The 27,285-nt window shown below is 25.9% G+C and overlaps 7 protein-coding genes across 8 annotated transcripts; 4 read left to right on the top strand and 3 right to left on the bottom strand.

The window, feature by feature from the left end:
- Positions 1-232: 232 nt before the first annotated feature.
- Positions 233-2,085, top strand: OCT59_014210. 2 transcript variants are annotated; one of them, XM_066142019.1, is made up of 5 exons: positions 233-250; positions 365-452; positions 531-573; positions 647-952; positions 1,029-2,085. In XM_066142019.1, exons 2-5 carry the CDS (start codon positions 378-380, stop codon positions 1,130-1,132), a joined length of 528 nt encoding a protein of 175 aa, XP_066002088.1. In that variant the 5' UTR covers positions 233-250; positions 365-377; the 3' UTR covers positions 1,133-2,085. The 2 variants fall into 2 exon arrangements, with proteins under 2 accessions (XP_066002088.1, XP_025179633.1); XM_025316810.2 differs by having other exon boundaries at positions 237-452.
- A 105-nt stretch (positions 2,086-2,190) lies between these two features.
- On the bottom strand, positions 2,191-6,135 carry OCT59_014209 (uncharacterized protein; the record flags this gene model as incomplete). The annotated part of the gene is made up of 12 exons (XM_025316811.2): positions 2,191-2,485; positions 2,553-2,816; positions 2,891-3,106; positions 3,196-3,304; positions 3,399-3,652; positions 3,722-3,862; positions 3,929-4,218; positions 4,294-4,702; positions 4,762-5,306; positions 5,387-5,582; positions 5,685-5,782; positions 5,880-6,135. 12 exons carry the CDS (start codon positions 6,133-6,135, stop codon positions 2,378-2,380), a joined length of 2,886 nt encoding a protein of 961 aa, XP_025179634.1. The 3' UTR covers positions 2,191-2,377.
- A 173-nt stretch (positions 6,136-6,308) lies between these two features.
- On the top strand, positions 6,309-8,141 carry OCT59_014208 (uncharacterized protein). Its single transcript, XM_025316812.2, has 8 exons — positions 6,309-6,529; positions 6,603-6,731; positions 6,813-6,952; positions 7,020-7,091; positions 7,185-7,309; positions 7,380-7,480; positions 7,572-7,623; positions 7,685-8,141. The coding sequence occupies exons 1-8, from the start codon at positions 6,359-6,361 to the stop codon at positions 7,966-7,968; spliced, it is 1,074 nt and encodes a 357-aa protein (XP_025179635.1). The 5' UTR covers positions 6,309-6,358; the 3' UTR covers positions 7,969-8,141.
- Positions 8,142-8,224: 83 nt separating this feature from the next.
- OCT59_014207 (uncharacterized protein) lies at positions 8,225-11,039 on the bottom strand (the record flags this gene model as incomplete). Its single annotated transcript, XM_025316813.2, has 5 exons — positions 8,225-9,882; positions 9,960-10,064; positions 10,137-10,406; positions 10,473-10,520; positions 10,601-11,039. 5 exons carry the CDS (start codon positions 11,037-11,039, stop codon positions 8,432-8,434), a joined length of 2,313 nt encoding a protein of 770 aa, XP_025179636.1. The 3' UTR covers positions 8,225-8,431.
- Positions 11,040-13,818: 2,779 nt separating this feature from the next.
- Positions 13,819-14,258, top strand: OCT59_014206 (uncharacterized protein; the record flags this gene model as incomplete). The annotated part of the gene is made up of 3 exons (XM_066142018.1): positions 13,819-13,877; positions 13,992-14,130; positions 14,208-14,258. 3 exons carry the CDS (start codon positions 13,819-13,821, stop codon positions 14,256-14,258), a joined length of 249 nt encoding a protein of 82 aa, XP_066002087.1.
- A 38-nt stretch (positions 14,259-14,296) lies between these two features.
- Positions 14,297-15,510, bottom strand: OCT59_014205 (uncharacterized protein). The gene is made up of 2 exons (XM_025325746.2): positions 14,525-15,510; positions 14,297-14,427 (listed from the first exon to the last, which is right to left on the bottom strand). Exon 1 carries the CDS (start codon positions 15,486-15,488, stop codon positions 14,967-14,969), a length of 522 nt encoding a protein of 173 aa, XP_025179637.1. The 5' UTR covers positions 15,489-15,510; the 3' UTR covers positions 14,297-14,427; positions 14,525-14,966.
- A 312-nt stretch (positions 15,511-15,822) lies between these two features.
- On the top strand, positions 15,823-16,944 carry OCT59_014204 (uncharacterized protein; the record flags this gene model as incomplete). Its single annotated transcript, XM_066142017.1, has 4 exons — positions 15,823-15,953; positions 16,024-16,129; positions 16,200-16,401; positions 16,730-16,944. The coding sequence occupies 4 exons, from the start codon at positions 15,823-15,825 to the stop codon at positions 16,942-16,944; spliced, it is 654 nt and encodes a 217-aa protein (XP_066002086.1).
- Positions 16,945-27,285: the final 10,341 nt, after the last annotated feature.

The following is a 27,285-nucleotide window of genomic DNA, read 5'->3' as shown; positions in this document are numbered from 1 at the left end:
CCATTTTTTCATTTTTGTATTTGTGTGCCATAAACAAAGTAATACAAATTTTCATATAGTTACTTTGTGTGGGAAAATTTCTTAAATAAACTTTTTTTTTTTAACTAGACACAGACCGCCCCACGAAAAAAAATTTTCACAAACGTAAACGGAAAATTTCGGGTAATCTTTTTTTGATAATCAGAAACTATAAAATCCATCATCCTCTCGATTTTTTTTTTTTTTTTTTTTTGCGAAAAAAAAGGAATTTGTAAGTATTATATAAAAAAATTATTTTTTTTTTCGCAATAATGGTTGGTGTATGTTTTTTACGCACTTCTACTTTTTTTAATGCTATACGAACTGTACAAACTACTTCTCTTAGAACTCTGTCAACAATGGCAAATCCAAAAGTTTACTTTCAGGTTTATAAGGGGGATATAAATAATTCGAAAGATGGGGTGTGGATGGGTGTAAGATATTTTTTTGACTTTAAGCTTATTTTGTATTTACACTATTTACACTCTAGTAAACGCATTATTTCTTTTTAGAAAATCACATTTGAACTTAGGAAGGATGTTGTTCCAAAAACAGGTAAAAAAAAAATTACGCATTTTGTGCATTAACAAATATCTCTTTCTAATTTGTCTTAAACCAAAATCTACAGCGGAAAATTTTTATTCCTTGTGTACTCACGCAAAGGGATATGGTTTCAACGGATGCAAATTCCATCGAGTTATACCTCAATTTATGATTCAAGGGGGTGATTTTACTAAAGGAAATGGTACTGGCGGAAAGTCAATCTATGGTGAAAAATTTGCCGATGAAAACTTTACTTTGAAGCACACTGGACCAGGTATCCTTTCCATGGCTAACGCTGGTCCTAATACCAATGGATCTCAATTCTTTATTTGTACTGTTAAGACTCCCTGGCTAGATGGCAAACATGTAGTCTTTGGGCACGTTATAGACGGTTTGTGTCCTTTAATTAGCTTCCCTTAACTTGACGTTTCCTTTTCTTTCTTTGTTAATCTTTTTTTTTCGTTTAGGTATGGATGTAGTCCAAGAAATAGAGAAATTGGGTTCATCCAGTGGAAAAACTTCCACAGATATTTGGATTGGACAATGTGGTGATCCTGATAATGAATCTTAAGGGATAGAGAAACACGGTTCATCCAGTGGAAAAACTTTCAACAAAAGTTAGATTGCAAGTTGTGGTAATACTTGACATATAAATTACTTTTAACGAGCTGTATAGTTTTAGCAAGATATTCTAACAATTTGAGTTCACTATAATATAAATAAATCTCTCTATTATTATTATTATATTATTAATGAGTAACTTGAAGTTTTGTCAGCAAACTTTATTTCCTAAGTTCGTTCCATTGAGCGGTCAGTCTATGTAATTAATAATAAATTAAAAAGTTAAGAACAAACAGAATTTACTTTTCCCTAACTAGCTTTTAAAGCGTTTTTTTCTTTTTTAGTTGAAATTTTACCCACGCAACTAAGACTTGAGTAATCTTACCAGTTCTTTTAATATATATAAAAATATATCTTTTGTTTCAATATCCAATTTTTGCCGGGCTAAATTAATTACTTTTTAATATTTTGGTATATTTTTGAATATGTTGATATATTACTTTGCTTGAGCGAGCTTTCTTAAGACATTTTTTTTTTCTGAGAATGAAACCCACCTTATAGAATACGTACATTGATAAATTTTATATTTTTTATAAATCTACAAGACATTGATTAATAAATGAAAGATTCCGTGTTCGTTAACGAAGTTGCTTCTTGTAATAATTACGCGTTCTGTGAAATAGGTTCCGTTTTAATTCTGGCATAGCTTGCTTGGAAGAGCTGATATATTTTTGATGCATTAGTTTCTAGTTTCTTAATTGTGTTTTGTTCGTTTTTTTTTATACCAACTACCATGGTCATAATTGATTAAATCTTCTTTATTTGTACTGTTAAGACTTCCCGTTAGGCAAACGTGTCGTCTTTGTCACGTTGTAGAAGGTTTAACTTTATAATTTTTCGTTTATGCGTGGATATATAGTTCCATCAAATGGAAAAACTTTTAAATCATGTTTAGACCTCAATAGATTTGTATTGAAAACTTCCAATAATTTTTATTGCAGAATTGGTCCATTGAACATCACTGGTGATGGCAAGAAGTCAAATTTAGCATAGTAACTTATATCTTTTAACGAGCTGTTAAATCAAGTGATTTATTTCTGCGTAATTTTGATTTCATTGTCGGAATAGTATAAATTCCGTCATATAAAAAATATTAGCAAGATATTTTATTTTACAATTCGAATTCTTTTAATTCTTTTAATTCTTTTACAATATAATAAATTATCTCTATTATTATTATATTAATAAATAAGTTTTATGACGCAACTTGAAGTTTGGCAAATTGTTCAGCAACCTTTATTGCTTCATCAAGTTTATCAATATTTGATCCACTTCCTTGAGCAGAATCATCTTTACCTCCAGACTATAGAAAAAAATTAAATTAATAATTTAAGATTAATAAATCAAAAGATAAAAAAACCAGAATTTACCTTTCCCCCAACGGTTTCCGAAACAGTTTTAGCCCATTCACTAGCTTTTAACCCTTTTTCAGTTAAAATTTTGCCTACACAACAAGAATGAGTTATCCTACCAGAACTTTCATCAACCGAGAAAATATATAAAGCTTTGTCTTTTAAATTAGTCTTAACATGAGCGATAGCATTTGCGATAGCTTTTGTTTCAACATCCAATTTTTTGACTAGATATGGAATATCCGGATTTTGATTAAAATATGTATTTATCGCGTCTACAGCCTAGAAAAGTTTAAATACTTTAATACTTTCAAAATAATAATTGAATGTATTAATAAATTATAGATTCAACTAACCTCTTTTGTTTGAGCAGCTTTTTGAGCTTTATCAGCCTCCGCAAAAGCTTTCTTAAGACCTTGAATTTTCTCACGGAATTCTGACTTTTTAAGAGCGGATATATTTGATGCATCAAGTTCTTTGGTTATCGACTTTAACGCATTATCTAGTTCTACACCTTTTAATTTTGAAATCGAATCAATTTTTGTCTGAAATTCTTCAGAAATTCTTTGAGCCTACAAAATTTATTTTATTTTATTTTATTTTTCTTTTTTTGCGAGAATTTAAAAAATTGAAAAAATAATAAAAGTAAATATTAATTAACCTGTTGAGCCTCTTCGCCCGTAACAGCGACAATTCTACGAATTCCCTTGGCGATACCTGATTCTTCCAGAATAGTGAAATGCTTGATATCACCAGTTTTTGCTACATGTCTAATCAAAAGTGAAAATAAAATTTTAAAAAACCTTTTTACATATAGGATTTTAAATATAACATTTTAAATTGTATATAGATTGTTAAACTTACGTTCCGCCACAAAATTCTATTGAAGTTTCTCCCCATTTAGGACTTGATACATCTTTTACAATATCTTCAACATCGTAACCAATAGATACAACCCTTACAGGATCTGGATAAACTTCACCAAACACAGCACGAAGGCCATGTATGGCTTTGGCAACCGGTAATGGAACATCTTTTGAATATACTTTTTGATTTTTCTTTATAAATTTGTTTGAAATTGATTCAATTTTGACAAGCTCATTGTTCGTGACACTTTTCTATTTTAAGAAAGTTAAATTAATTGATTACTCTAATGATGACGTAAATAATTAATAATAAATTGTTACTTTATATGAAAAATCAAATCTTAATTTTTCTGGGGCAACAAGAGATCCCTTTTGGTCGATATTGTTACCAAGAACTTCACGTAACGCATAGTTGAGAATATGTGTAGCAGTATGATTATTTCTCAACGGCCATCGTCTTAACTAAAAAGTAAAATAAATATAAATATCTTTTAATAAAATTAAGGGAGACTTAAATTTGTTCCTTACTTCATCATAATTGGCAATTATTTCATCGTTAACGTTTAAGTTGCCATATTTAAGATAACCAATATGCAAGACATAACCACCAAACATTTGCACATTTTCAACTACGAATTCAGCTTGTCCATCAATAGTAATAGAGCCGGTATCATATTGTTGACCTCCTTGTTCCGAATAAAAATTTGTGCGATCTAGGAGGATACCAAAATTTTTACCAGGAGGTATGTCACTCGTAGACCGAGAGAATGTATGATTATATAAAATGGCTTTAACTGTAGCGTCAATATTGCCGCTTACTGAAAAAATTAATATGATCTTAATACTATATATAAATTATTAAGTATAATAAATTTTTTTGTTTGGATACGTACGATATTTGAAAGAATCATCAGTTATTGACACAATTTTCTCTTTTTCAATTTTCGCGAGGTCATGCATGTCTAATGCAACAACTTCCTGACTGTCACCGCCGGAAGCACGGGCGTTACGACTTAATGTTTTAGCTTTTTCTTGTTCTTTTAAAAATTCTTGTTCATCAACTTTAAGCCCATTTTCCTCAGCCATTAGACGCGTCAAATCAACAGGGAATCCATATGTGTCATATAATCGCCATACATAAGATCCAGGAAGTACCTCAGCATTAGATTGCTTAGCTTTCTGGAGATATGTATCAAAAAGTTTTTCTCCGCGATCTAAAGTTCGAGAGAATGACTCCTCCTCTTCATCAAGAATTTCTTTAATATCATTGACACGTTGTGTTATTTCAGGGAACACTTCTCCCTGAAATAAATAAGTTTAATTATAATGTTTACATCTAGCTTAAAATTCATAATACATACCATTTCATTCACAACAGTATCAACTAAGTTGGAAAAGAAATGACCAATTTGTACATTAAATTTCTTACGAGCGTAACGTGCACCACGTCTTAAAATTCGTCTTAAGACGTAACCACGTCCCTCATTGCTTGGTACACCACCATCAGCAATAGCGAAAGTCAAAGTCCTCACGTGATCTGCAATGACGCGATAAGCCATATCTATACCATCTATATCATCTGTCCCTACTTTGCCAGAATAAGGTCTAGCACCAGTTAAATCTTGTATTTTATTAAATACGGGCAAGAAAAGGTCTGTATCATAGTTTGAAAGTTTACTTTGCAAACATGAGACGACACGTTCTAATCCCATTCCAGTATCAATATTTTTATTAGGTAGCGGACGAAGTGAGCCATCCGATTCGCGATTAAATTCCATAAATACAAGATTCCAGATTTCAAGTACATCTGGATCATCTTTATTAACCAAATGAGAAGCATCCCGATCACCGATACGATCAAAGTGAATTTCAGAACATGGTCCACATGGCCCTGTTTCACCCATTTCTATGCAACCAATGTAATAACAAATTAACGGAGATTTTATAAATATATATCTTAAGAACATCTATGATAAATTAATTTACCCCAAAAATTATCTTTCGAATTTCCACGGATCAGCATTTTTTCTTCTACTCCAACATCCAACCATAATTGCTTTGCTTCTAAATCAGCAGGTAATCCCAATTTTTCGTCACCCTCAAAATAAGTTACATAAAGGCGTTCTTTAGGAAGTCCATATACTTCTGTTAAAAGCTCCCATGCCATAATGATAGCCTCTTTCTAAAGATTGTAATTTAAACACAAAGATCAACCCAGTGAAATAACAATTCAAACAATAATTATATTCTATTAAAAATCTTAACTTTAAAAATTGATTCACACCTTAAAATAATCACCGAATGACCAATTTCCCAACATTTCAAAAAATGTGTGATGATACACATCTTTTCCAACGTCTTCTAAATCATTATGTTTACCACCTATGGTACATTGCGAATTAAATTGGGATTCCATTAACACTGAATAATTCATCTAAATCATAATCTTGCACGAATGATATAATTTTGAAATTTATACCTGCACGAATACATTTTTGACTGTTAGTCGCTCTTTTCAGTTTACCAAAGTCAGAACTTGGATCAACAGTAGCCAAAAATATTGATTTAAATTGAGCCATTCCAGAATTAGCAAATAATAAAGTAGGATCCTCAAAAGGAATGGTTGAGGAGGAAGGTATATATTTATGACCTTTTGATTCAAAGTACGAAATAAAAGTAGAACGTACTTTAGAAGCGGGCCAATTAATATTACTGTTTGTACCGGTTTGCGCCATTTTTGAAATGTGAAAACAATTTGAATAGCGAAAAGGAAGTTGTTTGAACTTTGAAAGAAAAGAACGCGAAATAAACATCCTTTATTTAATAGGATTGATCGTCCAATAATCTTTAACTCATGTGTTGAGTCATGATTAGTCAAAAAACGGCAGTTTATCACATTGATAATTGTTATGAAAGCTTTTTTTATATTTCTGGTTACTTTCTTTCTGTGATATAGAAATGGCTGCTACTACTTTAACCTTTATGGTCCCAAAACGACAAATACTCACCAAAGACGATCTCGAAAAATTTCGGGAATCTGACGCATATAATGATTATGTTGGTTTTACTGAGAGGTTAAATAATTCAGTTAAAGGATTATCTTTAAGTACTGAATGCTTTATTTCTCCGGTATGTTTTAACATTTTTTTTTTTAAGGTTTAATTGAATATAGTTTATGTATTTATTATTATAATAAATATAGACTTTGTCGAAAATGCTGGAACTTTTAGATAAAGCGAATACCTATTGTGAAGAGATACCACCTGTACAAAATGAAAAGAGTAGATTTGGGAATCCGGCTTTCAAAGTCTTCTATAGTCGGATTGCTAATGTAATTAATATTATTTTGATCGATTTGTTAAAGTTTTTCCAATTGGCAATAATTTCATTTCGTTATTTAACCAACTTGTAGAATGCAGAAGAACTTCATGAAATCTTTTCGTTACCTCCAGAAGCGGTTAAAGAAGTTTCACGATATTTCATGGAAAGCTGGGGAGATCAAAAAAGGATAGATTATGGAACGGGCCATGAAGCTAATTTCATAGCTTGGTTGTAAGTATATCTTTAATTTAAAAATCATTTAATAAAATTATTTCATGTTATTTTTCAATATTTATAGATTATGTTTTGAAAAATTGGGTTTGATTGGACCAGATGATTATACATCTATTGTATTAAGAGTCTTTCAAAAGTTAGTATTAAATATATTATATTTAAAATAAATACTTTTTTTTTAAAAAAAAAAAATTGTTAAAATCGAGTATATTTTTCTAATTTAAAAAAGATATATAGATGTTATGAGAAACCTTCAATTTAAATATTGGCTTGAACCGGCTGGGTCTCACGGAGTTTGGGGATTAGATGATTATCACTTTTTACCATTCATGTTTGGATCAGCTCAATTAATAGGTAATAATATATTTATCGAATAAAATGAAAAAAGACTTGTTTGTTTATCTTTCTTTTTATTTTGTTTTAGGGCATAAATATATCAAGCCGAAGTCGATTCATGATAAGGATGTCGTTGACGAATTTTCTAAAGAATATATGTATTTGGCCTGTATAAAATTCATAAATTCGGTATATACAAAGCAAACTTAAATTATTTAATTAAGTTATAGGAGGAATAATGTTAACCAAATAAAAAAAATTTTACTTTTATTTAATATAGGTTAAAACAGCATCTCTTCGTTGGAATTCACCGATGTTGGATGACATATCTGGCAAGAATCTAAAAAATATTATTTTTTATTCAATTGATATTTGCTAACTTTTTTTTTATAGGAGTTAAAGAATGGAAAAAAGTTAGTGAAGGAATGATTAAAATGTATAAAGGAGAAGTACTTGGAAAATTGCCTATAATGCAACATTTTATGTTTGGAAGTTTAATATACTTTGAAGGAAGTTCTAGTGAATTAAAGGAACAAGACTTGGAATGTGACGATAATCATGTGCATGCTTTTGGTCAAGAATTTCCCGATTGTTGTGGTATTAAAGTTCCCAGTGCTATTGGTGCTAGTCAAATAAATATGGGAGAAGGAACTTTTAGAAGGTTGCCATTTGATTAGGAATCAAGAATTAGGAAATTTCCTTTAATAAAAAAAAACAGGATTATTAGTTAACATTTTTTATTTATTATTGCATAAGTTAATAAGTAAGTATATGCTTATTCACAAAGACGCTTTAATAATAATATTGGTTAGGATTTTATTGTAACGGAATATAATTTAATAAAAAAAAAACAACAAAAAATAAAAATAATAAAAAAATGAATAAAATAAATAAAATTTACAAAAAAAAAAGTCGATATGATAAAAAAAAATTAGGATGTCATAATTTCAAAATATAAAATTTATTATTATTTAATGTTTTAATATAAAAAGTGTAGATGAATACGTGATTATTTAAATATCAAAATGAAACGTTTCAATGTCAAAAATTCCAATGTCAATAACCTATTAACATTTGATGCAAACGCAAGACGTAGTGTTCATAATTTTTACATTTTTATGCATCTCAATAGTAATAAAATTATGATTCGATTTCTCGATAGCCTTGATTTTCCCTTTTCCAAATATTCCAGAAGTGCCAACTATAAATACCACTCATAGCAAGAAAACCGAATAATACAAAACCAATAATGATATCTGAAAACGTTCTACCAATTTGTTGAACATGTTCGGGTAATAATACCTTATCAATTTCATAAACAGCACCACCATTCCAAGTTCTACCGCTACTTAACAATTTAGCTTTTTCTTTAAAACTCCAATAACCTTTTATTTCGATATTATAATAGGATCCTCCTAACTCTTTTTTAATAACTAATATAGCGTCATTTGATAATAATGTAGGTACTTCGTCGCCATTCTTCAATTCATCCAATTTTTTTGGTATTATATGCAATCTTGCCCATCTACTTGCTAACTCAGGATCTGCTAATAACTTAGTCACATTAATTTTTTCAAATGCACCTTCTGTTGGTGCTAATATTGTATATGGTTCTAACGGATCTTGTACTAAGTCAGTTAAGTTGGCCGCTTTAACAATTTCTAAAAATGTTTGAGCATTAATTCCTTTGAGTAGTTTACCCAATGTTATATGTAACGTTGGTGGAAATATAACTTTGTCAAGTACATGTAATACTCCTGTTGAAGTTAATACATCTTTTCTACTAACTTTTGATGTATAATTTGCATTACTAACAAATATATCATTGTCTTTCTTATAAACTTTAACTGGATCGCCACCCATTGTATAATATGTTTTTTCATCTGTTATATCTTCACTATATATTGTTTCATTAATTATATGATGCAATAATACGGAATTTAAATCAACTTTTGCTTCATGAAGTAAGAAATATGCATTAATTAATCCTAATTGTGAAAACGCTTCCGAAGACGGTGCGATCATTGTAATACCTTTAGCTGATCTAACCTTCTGTACAATATTATTAATAATAATATAAGTGCCCATTGAAGCCAATTGTTTATCATTACTGAGAATTTTTATAATAGGTTGTGGTGGTGTCATTGTATTTGATAATATATAAATAATATCATTTCCGATTTCAACAGGTTCACCAACTACACCAATCCCATTGAATTGAATTTCAGTTCTCTGAATACTTTCATTATCATTATTATCCCATTTTTGAACTAAATTTACAATAGCTCTTTGTCTATGATTTCTTAATTCTTCAGTTTTAAGTTCAGACTTAACAAGCATTTCATCTTTTAAATCTGAAGGCAAATATTTCCCTTCTAAAATATGATATCTCAATGTTAAACTTTCATCTAAAGAATCATCTCTTGGCGCTAATATTGTATATGATGCATTTGAACCTTCTATATAATGTTGTAATCCATGTTTTATAATTGAAGCTACAAATTTTGTAGCTTTCAAACCACAAAGGTACTTGTGTGTTGTGAAATGAAGAGCTTTTGGTATTGCAACATTAGTAATAACGTGAATGACACCTATTATGAAAGTAAAAAGTATGTTAATAATAATAACGTTAAGGAAAGTTAAAGTTTAAAATTTAAATAATTAGTACCATTTTCAGCCAACAAATCTTTAAAAGTTACATTTCCACCAGCAACACGCATGTTACCTTGTTCGTCTTTTTCAACCTTTATCGGTTCCCCTTGTACCGTAGGTACTATATGAAAAGGAAAATTAATATAAAAATTATTTTTTCTTATAAAAAAAAATCAATAGAATAATTTCAAACCATTTGTATTCCCATTTTCAAATGAATCGGAGTATAAAACTCTATCATTATGTAAGTGATATTTAGTCCACAAATCCAAGTCATCTAAACCTCCACCACATTCTCCCATTAAATACTCTCTTTCATGATACTTTAATTGATTTTTTATGACATCATTAGTTGGAGCAAATATAGTAATATGATTTTCATTTGATAAATAATCATCTAATTTTCTCATACGAAGATAATCAGAAAAAACTGTAAGTTGATCCATAGAAGTCAAAGTTGTATCTACAAGAATATAAAAATCAATTTAATAAATTAAAAATAGTCGATCAAAAGTTATATATCACTTACATAAGTCCACAGGAGTATCCAACACTCCATTGATTACATGAATAATTCCTTTGATTCATATAAAGTAATGTATATTTAATTAGTCACAATTTAAATTTTTAAAAAAAAAAATTTTATAATTCACTCACCGTTATCTGCTTTTTTATCAAATTCTGTAATTTTTCCATTACCAACATAGACAATATTGGAATCACTTTCAACTTCAACTTTAACTTTTTGTCCAAGTGTATTAAGTTTTTCTCCCATATTCAAACGAGTATTTAACAGCAGACCATTCTTCCTAAGTTCTTCTCCTTTAATTTCTTCAATAAGAAAATGATATAACATACGTTCTCTGGTCATAAGAGGGTCGTCCTCGAAAGCTTCATTTACAGGTGCGAATAAAGTTGCAGATTCATAACGATTAATTTCGTGAAGAATTCTAGTACGTTGTAAAGCTCTAACTAAATTACTAAATCTTTTATCTTCATAAAGTAAATCCGTAATAGTCTTTTTAGCAACAGAAAATATTGATAAAAGCGAAAGTATTAATAACAACAATAATAATATACGTATGTTTAACAACATGTTTCTTTGGATAAGATACGAAAAATGAAGGTGAGAAAAACAAAAGTCTTTGCAGGGGGTCGGTTACGGTTGATTATAAATCCAGTCCAGGTGCCATTTATTGACTGAATTGCCCGAATTACACATGGTATCATTATGATTATAACAATTTTGATTTGGTTGCATATTTTGATATTTTGATATTTTCAGAAAAGGTTAATTAAATAAACCTAAAAGATTATTGGCACAAAAAATTAGCGGAAAAAGTAAAACAAGTTAATTTCCTATTTGATAAAAAACTTTAATAAATACATAATATCAATAATTCTAAATTTGTTTAGAGTGTACTCAACAACATTCATTCTTCCATCTTATTCGCTTATAGTTCATTGGAAGGAACGGACAAACCAATCAAAATAAACGTGATTTTTTTTTTTTTGAAAAAGAATCTTATAGAAGCTTATTCAAACATTAATTTTACATTTAAGACTTTCTTAATTAAGCGTTATACAAAAAAAACCGATCATTTATCTAACTAAATTTCAATTAGTAAATTTGCCAACTATGGAAACTTTGGCGTAAATGTCCAAAATAATAAATGAATGGTCAAAGAAAATTTTCAAACCTTCAGTCATGGGTGCATATGCCAGTCAAAACATTTTTCTCATTATACGAGTGCATACACATATCATGTAAATTAATGTTTGTTCTTGCTAAGCCTTAAACAGCGGCTTAGCCAACTAAGCGAAAACATTGCGATCCGGTCGATATTATAATTTTTTTGTGAAATGTTTTCTACTTCTTAGGGGAGGGAAATTTTTAATGATGATATATAAATGTAAGATATCGTGAATAATTATAATATATTTATTTCATACGAAGTTTAAATGATAAACGTATTTTAAATAGACAAATTTTGAATTAATAAAATCTTTAATAAGGAAATAATCATCCCGGCTATTATAGAATATTCAACTTGAACCGATAATCACAAATTATAGATTCTTGTATTGTTAACGTTAACACCTTAAATGGTTAAAACGCGTATTTTTAAAAACCATCTTTGGCTTTGATTCAAATTCCTTTTGCAAATTTAATATCTGTTAGTATGGTTTTAAATCTTACAAAAATTCTAGAAAATGACATACATCAACTCTTGTATGTCTGAAAATTTTAAACACTATCTTCGAACTTCAAATAATTAAGATAGGATCTTTGAACTCAGAAGACAGAATTTGTGTGCTTTTGCTAAATTGGTCCGATTTCTTTCATAAGATTTATTATTAGAATTTTAAATCAATACAAAAAAATAACATGAAAATATTTTTATAGATTTCTAATTGCATTTTGGACTTTCGTTACGCTTAGATCCGCTTATACTTGCCGCCCAAATAAATGGGATGGGAGTCCCATCCCATCCCATCCCAAATCCCATTTAAACATATAAAAAATATTTATGAACTGCATGATTTTTTTTTAATATAAATTTTTCAAATATAATATTTTAACATTTTTTATCCCTTTATAATTTTTTTGTATATTTAATTATTTGTAAATATTATCCTGTTGGGCTATCATATAATCTGTAATTAATTAATTATTGGACTAAAGAAAGTCCTTTTTTGTTGAATATCAAGCCATTTTTAATTACTAAGCATTTTTTTGTTAAATACAAAGCCATTTTGTTAAACACTAAGCTTTTTTTTTTGTTAAATACTAAGCTACTTTGTTAAATACTAACCATTTTTTATCAAATTCAAAGTCATTTTTATTAAATTTTAAGCCCTTTTTATTAAGTACCAAGCCATTTTCTGTTAAATATTAGAAAGAACAATAAATTATATTAAAAAATTGAAATTTTTTTTAGTTCTTTTATTTATCAAAGTAGAATAAATCATAAAAGTAAAATTCTAATTAATATAAGTATCTGCCACTAATCATAAAATTAGCTATAAATAGAATTGATTTTTCTAATTTATAGTTAATTTGTAATTAATTGTAGATATTGATACTAATTAATAAATTAATTCTAATATGATTTTTTTTACTTTAACTAATGGCTTTTTGTTTAGTATAGTTTTGTTTTGATAATTTGGATTAGTTTTTTATTTTTATTATTTATTATTATAGATAATTTTTTTATTATTTTTATAGATATTAATATTATTTTATGGATAAATTAAAATAAAGTTTTAAAATATTTTATATTATTTATTATAAACATTTTTATTATAATTTTATAACACAAAAATTTATTTTTATAATATAAAACATACCTTTTTTATGATACTCAATCAATTACAACCATTAAATTTCTTTCACCAAGATGAATCCAATGATATAAATTTTATCAAAAACCAATTCAATAGATTCTTAAAATTAGGGTATATAAGATAGGAAATTTAAACCCTGTAATACCAGAGCTGTAATTTTGGCCGGAATTATATGATCGGCGTAAGAATATCCTTTTTTGGCCTATTTGTAAAACAATCTCATTTGTGGGAAGAAAATTTTCCTTTTTTTTTGGATGTGTATGTAATGTCACGTGATTAATAGACCAATGGGAATAAGGTTATACAATATACACCAGTATAAGATTAATTCCTCGTATGTTCGGGAAAGGGTGTATCCCGATCCCGTGCATCTTTCCCTGATTACGAAAGGGTCAGTCGGGTTTTAGTTTTAAGTCATATAAGTTACTTTAGATTCTAGTTTATGGTCCTTGTAATTTTTACTGTAACTCTGTTCGCTTTGTGATTTAAAAATAAAAATAAAAATAAAAAAATGAGATTAATGGAATATGGGGTGGGATATGGGATATGGGATTGGAATGGAATTATGGCAAATAGGATGGAATAAGTGAGATATGGGATGAGATATGGGATTCTCCCAATCCCATCTTATGGGAAATCCGCTAGAAGATTAATTGACGCTATAAGTACTAACATATTTTTCAACCAATAATTTATGAAGTGATGACAAGTACACTCGCCAAAGTACTCCTTTTCAATTATTCTATGTATTAAATTTATTTGAGAGCTTTTTTTTTCGTTATAAAGATTGGATAGCTTCTCCACTGAAGGGAAAAACACTTGCTTTTTTTAAGATCCAGGTAAATTTAAAATTATAAAATGCGTTTTTTTCATCACATCAAAGCTGATATCACATTATTTATGATTTTTGCATCAGTGCCGAATTAGGATTTATTTCACACTTTCCATTTCCCACGAAACATATTAAATTGTACATTCAAATTTGTTGGATAAAAAAAAGAGATTATATTATGATTGAATGATTGTTTATTGTTCAATGATTCTTTGGACTGTATGAGGAAAAGACGAAGGTGGAGAAAAGAGGGAAGTTAAAGATAGCATAACATTAGTTGATACGTAGTATTACGCTATTATTTCTATTATTGAGATTGAAATTTTGATTGAAGAAATAATTATAATGTAAAATGAATATATTGACACTAAATAAATTTCACTAATGTAATTGAAATTTACTTGCTGCGTGATCAAATCAGTCTCTCAAATTCTTATAATTTGTTTAGAAAACATTAATCTGTTCTTAATTCCTTCATTTCTCTTGTTTAGAGTAATTCGTGTAATTTTATTAAAAAATCCTCTAGTAAATCTGATGCCTTCTATGGGTATAAACGACATGATAATTGTTAATGTGGATGATGAATCGAACATTGATTTTTATGTAAAAGTCAAAAAGACTTTTGGTTGAAAGCCACAAGTTTATAAACGAAAACTACTACTCAATAACCGGAAGTGAGGGATTACAATTAGGTACATAATGAGAAAATATTTCACGTGTTAATTTTTTTGTAATTTATATAATAATTTACTAATGTTTCGAGATATTTGCGTGTCAAAAGGTAAAATAAATAGGAGTACTATTTTGTATTTACTCTATATTTTATAGTATCGATATAATTTTTTATTCTTCTGTCCTTCTTTTCTCCAACAAGGTACTAACGAATTCATATGCTTTGATGTAAATTCCGGAACAATTACTTTCTCTTGAACCAGCCACGTTTAGCGTCTTGATTTTATTGACATTTATCCAATAAAGAACCTCATTAATGTTTGTTATGATATTATCATCAAGAAAAATAATTTTTGATGGTTTTTGAAGTTGATTAGCCTTTTCAATTGTAAAGTTTGTTCCATGATCAGGTGGCGTCGTGGTGGACAAAAGCAGAACCATAGTGGCATCTGCATCCCGGATGTTCCATTCTGTTCTTTCAGAATATAATGAGGTGGGTGTTTCAATGAGTGGGTATCGTAATGAAATTGAACCGTCTTCCGCAAGCCGTCCCTTCGGACACCAACCGGTGACATGAATAAAGAAGGACTTTTTTACATTATCTTTTGTGATAGTATTATTGTAATCCAAAGCAGCATCTAATGTCGCCCTATCAACACCTGTTTGGCCGCCAGATCGAATGGTTAAAAACATTAGTAATATGAAAGAATATCACAAATGATGATCAAGGCTTTTTTCATTGTACTTATTACACGTTATGACGTTACGTTATAGTGTAATAGCCAATCTGAAAAAGAGTTTCTATAAACATCTCATTTTATCAAATACACTCTCAATCCAATACTAATGCACTCTTATATACTACACTTTTAGATTAGCGATGATGCATATGAACAAATAAAAGATTTCTCCCGTTCCCGCTTAACCGAAGAACAAGAATTGTTAGTGGATAAACTAATATTGAATGAAGAAATAAAAGAACGTTATAAAGAATTTGGATTATGTAAAGGATGTAAACAACCTAAAAATGCTGCTAATTGGTGTCGGTCATGTTATTATAAACGATTTCAAGAAGATTTGGAAAATTGGACTAGTGGCAATTGATAAATTTACTCACAATATACAATTAAAGGCTAACCTTGGAAATGAAGTTATAGAGTGGGTTGAATACAATGACTTCGAAAATGTGAATATTTAACTAAAGGAGGTTTTGGAACCGTCTATAAAGCAAAGTGGAAACAAGGATATATAAGTTATTGGGATATCGAAATCAACGTGTTGTTTTAAAATGTATATATAACTCACAAGATAATATAGCCGAATTTTTAAGAGAAGTAAAATATCTTTTTTCTCCGATTTTTTAATTGAATTAGCACTGAATTAACGTGATTTTTTTTTTTTCAGGTTGAATCACATGTTATTGCGAATTTAGGTGGAAGTCGCGAAGTGATTCGCTGCTATGGTATTACTAAAAATCCAGAAAAAAATGAATATATGATGATAATGCAACATGGGATAAATGGTAGTTTAAGACAGTATTTAGATAAGAATTTTAGTTCACTGAATTGGATTCTAAAGTTGGATATGTTGCAATGGATGTCATCTGGTCTTATAAACGAGAATTAATTCATCGTGATTTTCATTCTGGAAATATGATAAGTGTATCCAATCAAAGGATTGAAATTACTGATTTGGGATTATGTCGACCAATGAATGCTCAAAATAACGATACGTATGGAGTTTTACCTTATGTAGCTCCTGAAGTTTTAAGAGGAAAAGAATATACTCAAAAAAGTGATATTTATGGATTTGGAATCATTGCATATGAAGTTCTGTATAGGATTACCCCCTTATCATGATATTGCTCATGACAGAACCTTAGCTATTAAAATTTGTCAAGGATTAAGATCATGACCCTCTAAAACGACCTATAGCAGATGAAGTGATTGGATTATTTTATGATTATAAGAGAGAAATTGTTTATAACGAAAATACTGAGATCTGTAAACAAGTTGAAGAAGTTGAAGAAATTAATAAAAATTTACCATCATTAACAGCAAATACTGATACACTCTCATATACTATACATCCTCAAGCAATTTATACAAGTAGAATTTTAGATTTTAAAGATCTTCCAGAATCCATTTAAGAATTGATGTTGAAGGTATTTACATTAATATTGTTATTAAATTTTTTAATTAAATTCTTTATATAAATAGATGAAAATAATTGTTAAAAGGAGCCAAGAAAATTGTCACAGAAATAAATTTTTTTTTTTTTATTTATTTAAAATATAAAATTCAAATTATTTATTAAAATTTTAATAAAAAAGAATTTAAAAATTCGAAACACTTTAACATTTCAATAAAAAATTTCGAAATGTTAATAAATATTTTGATATAAAATTTAAAAAAATGAATTGAAATGTTAAATAATATAGTTGAAAGGTAAAAACAAAGAAGCTATAAATAGAGATTATTGTTGCATATTATGTGGTAATATTGGTCATAATGTTAGAACATGTAAAATAACTCAATAATTTAACAGTAATTAACTAATATTTACTATACTTATTTATATTACTAATTTCAATAATTATATTGTAAATTATTAATTTTGATATATTGTAATATAATAATAAAATAAATAATAATATGTCACAGTAATCATCCTATGAATTTAATGGGAAGTTATAAATAAAAATTTTCTAATATATATATTGATTTAATCAAAAAAAATTTTTTAAATAATATAAATATTTTTAAAAATAAATAAAAATTAAATTTATAGTAAAATTGAAAATTTACAAAATCCCGCTTACTTATAAGATAGGTCACCCCTAGACCTAAGTTAAAAATCATATATAAAATTCTTTGCAGATTTTATTATCCCTTAAACTGCAAGCAATTGCGGGCAAATTTGCCCGCAATTTTACCAAATTTCAGCTCTCATCTAATTTTATGAAAAATAAAGCAATTTTAATAAAATTTTTTTCCAAAATAGTTTAAATTATATATTGTGCAGCAATTATTATCATTTATTAATTATATATTAGAAAATCGAAAATTACCCATTGGTCAAAAGTTGTATTTTAAGATAATCACAAAATTTTAAAAAACTTTGCACTTAACTTCGACGATTTCATTGATAATTAATTGTAGCTATATAAAAGCTTAATAGAATATGTAGAATTTGGTATGAGAAACGACTTTTGTTAATATGATTTTTGATATTTAAAAGTAGGATTTTAACTTTATATAGAACCTTAATGAAAATTTTATTATGCATTTTAATTATAAATTCATAACAATTGATTTTTTTTATCTCTATTTTGTTTATTATAATGCAAAATTTTTATAATAAAAATAAAAAGTTATAATAAATATTCAAATAGAGAAAAAATATGGTAAGAAAAGTTTAAATTTTATTATATAAAAATTCCGATACTATTTTTGCAGGTTAATTTCCAATCCAATTTTAATGATCAACTGTATATCTAACTCATACAATTTATGGCCAGAATGTAGATCAATTTGGCTGCAAAATTATGTGACGATCTGGCCAAAATTAAAGAATTTTTTATAGCGTCATTTATTCTAATTTAGAAATTGCGGGCAAATTTGCTCGCAAAACAGTTTAAGGGATAAAAGGAAATTTTATGTTATATTGCTATACTATTAACAAATAGAATTTAAGAAAAAAATAAGGTAAAAATCATTAGTAAAGGTTCAATTTTTTACAGTGACCTTTATTATAAGTAAGTAGAATCCTAAATTTATACTGGTCGAATGATGAGATATTAGGATATAAGCAATCAGATGAATATTAGGATTCTAATATAGTACTGATTAACCATTTTAAAAATCATACACATATCAGTTTCTAATATTTCACTAATGTTTTAATGATTATAATACAATTCTTAAAAAATATATTATTGAAATTTAATACAATTATCAGTAATCTAATATTGTAATAACTTAATAAAAAGTATCAGTAAAATATAGTAGAAATCAATTTATCATTTATTTTGGAATGCTAATAGATCAATAAGTTTAATAATCAGCTGCTAATCTTTAATATATACTATATATATATTTTTGAGGTTGATTTAACTTCAATTTCTTTTACCTGGTCATTCATTTTAAAGGTAAAACTTCAAAATATTGTTTTTTTATTAAATTTTAATAAAATGTTAATATTAATATTTATCTCTTTTTTTTATAGATATTTGTCTTTCCAGTTACTTATTTCAAAGGTAAAGAAGACTATTTCATTTATTTTAAATTTTGATAAAACATTAATACTAATGTTCATCTTTTTTTTATAAATTCTCACCTTTTTAGTTATCCATTTCAAAGATATAAAGACTGGTTTTTTTTTATTTTGAATTTTAATAAAATGTTAATACTAATATTTATCTCTTTTTTTTGTAGATTCCCACCCTTTTGGTCATCCATTTTGAAAAAAAAAACCTCAATTTTTTTATTTTAAATTTTAACAAAATATTACAATAATACTAACATTTGTCTCTTTTTTTTTGTAAGTTTTCACTTTTTCAGTCATCCATTTTAAAGATAAAAAAACTTCAGTTTTTTTATTTTAGATTTTAATGAAATATTAATACTAACGTTCATTTCTTTTCTTTTATAGATTTTTACCTTTTCAGTCATCTATTTTAAAGATATAAAAACCAGGTTTTTTTTTATTTAAATTTTAATGAAATATTAATACTAATATTTATCTCATTTTTTTTGTAGGTTCCCATCTTTCTGATCATCCATTTCAAAGATAAGACTTCAATTTTTTTTATTTTAAATTTTAATAAAATGTTAATAGTTAATATTAATATTTGTTTCTTTTCTTTATTAATTTTTATCTTTTCAGTTATCTATTTCAAAGGTAAAAATTTTAGTTTTTTTATTCTAAATTTTAACAAAACTAAAGATGTTAACCTTAATTATTTTTTAAAAAATTTTGAATTACAGCTATAAGATTTTTATAGTCTTAATTAATTACAGTATATAAAAATTTTGTGTTATAGCATTTTTTTTGAATTACAGCTAATATTTTTGAACAAAACATTATAAGAGTATATCTTTAGGGGCCAGAAATCAGCTGATTTCTCTCAATTAGTAGCCTTAACCCCCACCCCTACCTGATTGAAATCTAATTGGCTAATAAAATTATTACTATTAAATATTAAATATGATATATAATAATTAGTATTATATAATTATCTTGGCTTCTAGTGATTCAATTTGAACAAACTTTTTTTTTATTTTATAAGCTAGATTTATAGAACTAAATGAGTGCTATAAATTAAAAAAAGTTTATTAAAATTGGATCACTAGAAGTCAAGATAATCGCATTATAATAATTATTATAATGTAAATACAAATATCTTGGCTTCTAATGATTCAATTTGAACAAACTTTTTTTTTGTTTTGTAAAGCTAGATTTGTAGAGCTAAATGAGAGCTATAAATTAAAAAAAAAGTTTATTAAAATTGGATTACTAGAAGTCAAGATAATTGCATTATAATAATTATATAAAAATAATTAAATTAATTTACATTTATAATAATTATATAAAAATAATTAAATTCTTACATTTATATTTAGATATATAAAGCAAATTAAATGCCAAGAATTATTATGGAAATCAAGATGTGAACAAGTCATTTTATGGAAAAAAAGAAAAGGCATTACTCGAACAGATAAAATTACTTCAGAATCCAAAATAAAAGACAACTTAAATCAACCTTCAGATAAAACAAAAGATATACAAATAAGAAAAGCAGATCGAGTACAAAAGGCAATTCCAATGGTAAAGAAATCAATGGATACCTTTATAAAGAAATACATATGTAAAGATTGGATTCCAATAAAGAAGAAGTTTGATAAGGTTACATAATACATAAGCAAAAAATTACTGGAGTAATATTTTTTTTTTAAAAAAAAAAAAAACTTTTTAATTAATTATTTATTAGTAAATTTATTTTACTTTACTTTTATTTTTCCTTTATTTTTCTTTCTAGTTTAATTTTGGTTTATAATATAGTATTTTGGTTTAATTATTTTGATTTACTTTTATTATTTAATTTTATTCTTAATTTATTTGTAATATAATAGTTTATAATATCTCATTCTTTACTGATATTAATAAAGTATAATTTATTGATATTGTTCAGAATCTATTAAAATAAGAATCTGCAAAAAACCAGAAATGGTCATTAGTATAATAAAATAGCTAAATTAGTAAAAAATCAGTAAAGAATCAGGTTTATGATTCTTTTCTGATATACTATTATTCTTGCAATTACTTACTAATAGTTTATATATTTAGGTTAAAAAGTTATAATAATTTCAAATAAATACGAATATGGTGTAAAAGCAATACTGTATAGTTTCAAAATTAAGTAACCTCCGAAAATAAGCAACCTTCCAATTATTATAGTTCCGAAAATAAGTAACTCACGAACTTCTGTAATAAAAAGGTAATAAACGTAATAAAGAAACATTTAATATTGCTAAAATCACTTAACACTTCAAAATGATGGACAATTTTATTAAGTATTATAAACATTAATTATGCAAATTGTTCCAAATTACAGTAATTCTTAACAACTATTTCTTTAGTGGTGCTAATATGTCTTCTCTTTTTTTGTGACATACTGTGTAGTAAATTTTAACTGAAACATGAGAAACAAGAATGCGCGGCTGATTTATAGATCACAATATTATACAGATCATATATTTGATTATTTAAATGCACAGTTTTCTTCAGATTTTTCAGATTTTTCAGATTTTTATTCAAAAAAAAAACTACCCTGAAATTAAGCAACTCTATAATAAAAAAGGTTGCTTAATTTTGGAACTATATGGTAACTACAGTGTAGTTAGTAGTATAATTAATCTTATTGATAGCAAACACTTAGAGTTAAAACTAATAAAAGTGAAAAGTCACTCAGGAGTCAAGGTAATGAAGAAGCAGACAGAGTGGCCAAGAGTGATATGGAAAAATTAACTTGTATTATAATTAATGACTCATAACAAAAAAACTTAAAATATGATTTATACTGGGATGGTAAAAGACATTAGGAAATTTATAGATAATTTATGTGAGTCAGCATTAGAGGCAGCATGGTCTTTCAATTACGCACATAAAACAATTTTTCAAGACACAACTCATATGATAGAAGAGAAAGTCACATGGGCATTATTTAAAAAAAATACAGAATTTAACTGCACATTATTATTAATAAATAACAGATTCATCAAATACTTGAAACTCACAAACAATTTGCTACCAACTTTAGAGATTATGAAAGAAAGGAGATATGATCTATATGGAGATGTAAAGTGCAGGATGTATTTTAAAGAAAATGAAGATGATAATTATATAATCTATTGTTAACAACTTAGAGACAAGTAGCTAACAGTGGCTAATAATACTAGATATGAATGTGATCAAATACTTAAAGACTTGCTTTCACAAGAGAATTATCTCTAATTAAATCAAGAGGACATATAACAATTGATGTCATGGAATAGGAACTTTTTTGTTTATATTACAGATTCAAATCAGGAGTTACCTATTCCTTTTATACATTTGATGTTAAGGAACTTCTTTCTAAAAGAAAAATATAGAAAATTCAAATCCATTGTTAAGTCAGAAAAAGCTATACTAACAATTACTACTCTGTTTTTAGAAATTTTTATTAATGAATTTTATAGAATCATTTGGCAACCACATTGCAACCTAGTAACAGAATGGAAATGCATAAAAGAGATCAAGAAATAAGACCTAAAAAAAAAATACCAGCACATCAACATATTGCATATGAACGAACTCCAACTTAGCAAATAAAAGGTGATACATATGATTTAAAAGGAAGGAAAATTCTCAAACATAATGAACAATGGTTAATTTCTCTTGAGAAAATAAGACAGTATATAAATCAGTTTATTAGAGAAGAAAATAGGGTAATTTGGAAGATATACAATAATATCAAGATGTATAAATATACATATAATTGTCCTTTTTGTTTAGAGGGTAGTGAAAATACATACTGAAGTCATAGAATAATAATGATCCTATATAATTTGATAGCTACTATAGGAGGATATAGGTAAATTTCATATTAGTGATGATAACTAGATAGAGCACAGGAGCAATCTATAGGATGGAAAACCGGTTCAGAGTTTTAATAGATTAGTTATGCTTATAGCAAAAAAATCTGTAATTCTATATAACTAATAAACTCATAAATTGCACTACCTTGCAAAAAAAAAAAATAATAATTTCAAATATAATTTTAACTATTAAATAAATTATAAAGTTGTTTATTATAGAAGATAATTTTTAATATATTCTAGATTAAAATTCTGAATGATTTGGTTTAGTTCCATTTTCAGTTCTTTTCTAATTGATCAGAATCTGTTTTGCGTGATAACTCACCATTCAATGATCGTAGAAAGCCAATCAATAGCTTATTGGAATCGTCTCATCAAGATGGTTTGAATGGTACTAAAATCATCTTCCTAGTATTGATAAATAGTAAGTTATTTTTTGAAAATTTGGCAAAATTAATTCGCCTGCTATAAAGATGATTTTAGAACCATTCAAACTGTCTCAATAAGATAATTTAACGGAAATAACATTGGCTTTTTTGCGACATCGAAAGGTAAATGATTGCAGAAACAAATTCTCGAATAATCGTTAACCAAAAAATGAACCGAACCAAACTGCATGCTTCGGAGCTTTATTTTAAATATTAAAATTTTTAATTTTATTTTATTAATCACTTTATAGTTTAAATTATTTATATAAATAATTAAAAATAATTAATAAAAGTAAGAAATAAATATTTTATAAATTATTTTATAAGATTAAAAATGTAAAATTATTCATTAATAAATTATTTTAATTAATACTATAATGCAGACGATCAAATATTTAACTTTTTAATAATATAATTATTCTATTAAAAGATATACAATTCCATTGAAAATTTGTAATATTATTATAATAATATTATAGTAAAATGTATTTCTTTAGAATTTTTAATAAAAAAACTGATAATTTCTTTAATGTTTAATTAAATATTATACTAGAAGTGAAAGAATAGTAATTTAAAAAAATGAAGTATTTATATAGTTTTTTTCACAATCAGAAATGAATTACTTTTATTAAGATGGTGAATTGTAAATTTATTTATTTTTATATTAAAAGATTTTAATTTTTTTTGTTTAAAGTAAAATTATTACAATATACAAAAAAGTTGTATCAAATGATAATTAGTTTAATAGTTAGTAATAATATACTATATAATGTTAAATTAATTAAACTATAACTGTATTTTTATATCAATAATATATGTTGATTGAATTTTATATGATTTAATTTGATTAGTTTTTTTATAGAATTACTTCCAAAAGTTCATTCATTTGATTTATAATTTATGTTAAAACAATTACGTTTTTTTTTAAAAAAAGTATTATAATTATAATGTAGTATTGTTAGATAGAAATGAATTAGAAAATTTATTTACATATTTAACAACAATCCTTAATACTTTTTTAAAATTTAATACACTTATTCTTATTTTTCTTTTTTTTTTTAATAAAAGAATATGGAAATTTTAATAAAAGTTTTAGATAATTAGGAAATTGGAATAAAATTAATTTATGAAAAAATATTATAAAAATTGTAATAAAATTGATTTTCTTTAAAGAAGAATAATAGCAATTAATAGCAATAAAAGTTTTTATATAAGTAATTAAAATATTTAATTAATTGGAAAAATAGAATGAGAATGAAATAAAAATAATTTATAAAGAAATATTATGAAAATTTTAATAAAATTGATTTTTTAAAGAATAATAATAGTTAATATTCTTTGATTTATATGAATTAATCAAAATATTAATCAATTTATAAAGAACAAATTACTAAATAATTAGTAAATATATACAATATAATTAATAAACTATAATGTTATACAATTAAAAAAAAGATGCAAGTAAATCGGGTAAATACCATTGATATTTTAATAATATATATATCATTTTTTGTCAAACAATGGGAGATATTTTCCATAAAAATGTAATTTATAGTAAAAGTAAAATAATTAATAATAATAATAAAGAAAAATACATTTAAATTATGCAAATAAATGTTGATAATATTGCATCATTTAGAGATATGTAATAAATTTATAATTAAAAATAAATAAATAATAATGCAAAGAAATAAAAATAAAAATAAAAAATAAATAAAAAAAAATAATAATAAAATTTTTAATAATAAAAGAACTAATAAAATAATCACAAAATCCCAAATTTGTACTTGAAAAAAGATTTTTTTATTTACAGGTACGGAATAAAAACTAGTTTTTTTTGGAATGCATTGCATAAATTATTAATATAAGCTAGTTTGCTGATAAGGGAGGGAGAAAAGAAAAAAAAGAAACAAAACAATATAAACAGATAAGGAATTTTTATCATATTTACACGGGGAAAATTTATTAATTTTACTAATGTATCTGGCTAATTAGAAAACTTTGATCATTTTTTTTATGAATTTTAAAAAGTGCCACTTTACCATATATTAAAATGATGAAGTCAATAATTTGTAAATAATGCAATTAATATATAGAAAGAAAAAAAAAGAACCTTTTTTGTTTAATTAATCGCATTTTTTTTTTTTGTTGCACTTTCCCTCCTTTTTCGGGGGGGATATACACTTCGAATCAATCTTTTTTTTTTAAAAAAAATAAAAAAATAAAAATAATAATAATAATTTCATTTTAATGTGGTATCTGCATTTTTATTGATAATGAAAGAAAGAAAGAAAGAAAAAAGAGCGGGTTTCGTTGTTCTTTCGTTGACATAAATTTCATCATACATACAGCACAGTACATTACATATTGCATATGAAAAAAATAATAAATAGATAACAAAAAAACTTTATTCTTGAATCCAAATTATAAAAACCGGTAATAGAACATAATGTAACAATGTAACGAAATGGTTACATATAGAAGAAACTGTTTAACATTAGTAATTGTTTCGGAACAAGGTTTATTTAAATACAATAAAAAGAACAATCTAAATTCTAGATCCTTGGGCGTAAAAAAATCTATTATTTAAAAAAGTTAGCGAAGTAAAGCGATGATTAAATTATATAAGGGTGGTAAAAAAATAGTTTGTGTGATAAATGATTGTTTCAAAAAAAAAAAAAAAAAAATTTTTTTTTTTATGATGTGGAAAAATATGGAAAATTGGAAGAGATTAGGGGAGAAGGAATATAGGAATGTGGATCTTTGATGGGAAAAAGTAGTCATATTTATAACTAAAATTCATTATTTAAAAAAGGTATTAAATGATGATAACTTAAAACACGTTAACACGAGCAAATATGAGCAAATATAATGAAATATTACCCACAAAAAGACATAAAAAGGACATGAAATAGTTAAGAATGCATTTATATATTTTATATATTGGAAATTTTTTTTATAAGGATTGTCCATTGTTCAATATCCCTGAATTATGGAATTAAAAGTTGTGGAAACAAGTTCGTTCAGGGATTACGTAATAAACTGCGGATTATTATGTCATAACACATCATTGTATTTGCACCACGCCACTTCCCGAACCGAAAAGTAAATAATAATAAAAAAAAAGGATAAAATAAAATAAAATAAATTACAGGAAAAAAAAATAAAAAAAAAAAATAGAATGATAAAAATTCGAAGCCAGAAAAAAAAAAACCAACAACCATCATAGGTTCATTGTAATAAAACGAAATAGAAAGAAAAAAAAAGAGGGATTTACATTTAGCATAAAAAAGGAGAGACAATAGGATTGTAGATTCAATTCTTTTTTTGATCCTTATTTTCCTTATTTTTTTTTTAAAGTTAAATCTTTTTCATCTAAATATAATCATTTTCATCTTATTTGAAAGAATTTTTAATTTCCTTTTTTTTATTTTTAGTGGATAGTTATTTATTGGGCGTCATTATATTTTTCAATGAAAAAAATTTATACTTTTATGAATATGATTTACCATGATTCAATGGATTCTTTTTATTCCAAAAACATTCTTATAAAATTACTTCTCCGGTTTAAAAGAAATTGTGATATCCTATATAACTAGGTAGGTAGGTTAAAGTTTCCCGCTTTTACCCGTATATTCCTATGTCAATATGTGTGGCTTCTTATCGTGATAAATAAACATCATGTCTTTTTTCAAACGCATGAGTTAATTACCGCTCGTTTTTTTTTTATAGTATTATAGTATTATAGTATTATAGTAATATAGTAGTACCATTGTGATGAGAAGTAGTAATCAAGTTGGATCCGAGTACATTATATTTCTTTATTTGGTAAGTGCTGGATTCACTAATCCAAATTTGACACAATGAAAAAAATTTTATTAAAAAGAATATTCCGAAAATTTATTAATAAGTAATCCTAAGATT

The sequence above is a fragment of the Rhizophagus irregularis genome, chromosome 21 (assembly GCF_026210795.1).
Source record: "Rhizophagus irregularis chromosome 21, complete sequence".
In the NCBI taxonomy this organism is placed as follows: Eukaryota; Fungi; Glomeromycota; class Glomeromycetes; order Glomerales; family Glomeraceae; genus Rhizophagus; species Rhizophagus irregularis.
This window is presented reverse-complemented; position numbering and strand designations above follow the sequence as displayed.

Excerpts from the sequence above, each read along its gene's own strand:
- OCT59_014210 (XM_025316810.2), top strand. The coding sequence starts at position 291 with ATGGTTGGTGTATGTTTTTTACGCACTTCTACTTTTTTTAATGCTATA. Across the intron at positions 574-646 it reads GGATGTTGTTCCAAAAACAG|CGGAAAATTTTTATTCCTTG; the intron begins GTAAAAAAAAAA and ends CAAAATCTACAG. Across the intron at positions 953-1,028 it reads CTTTGGGCACGTTATAGACG|GTATGGATGTAGTCCAAGAA; the intron begins GTTTGTGTCCTT and ends TTTTTCGTTTAG.
- OCT59_014208 (XM_025316812.2), top strand. The coding sequence starts at position 6,359 with ATGGCTGCTACTACTTTAACCTTTATGGTCCCAAAACGACAAATACTC. Across the intron at positions 7,310-7,379 it reads TGGATCAGCTCAATTAATAG|GGCATAAATATATCAAGCCG; the intron begins GTAATAATATAT and ends ATTTTGTTTTAG. Across the intron at positions 7,624-7,684 it reads GATGTTGGATGACATATCTG|GAGTTAAAGAATGGAAAAAA; the intron begins GCAAGAATCTAA and ends TTTTTTTTATAG.
- OCT59_014205 (XM_025325746.2), bottom strand. The coding sequence starts at position 15,488 with ATGTTTTTAACCATTCGATCTGGCGGCCAAACAGGTGTTGATAGGGCG.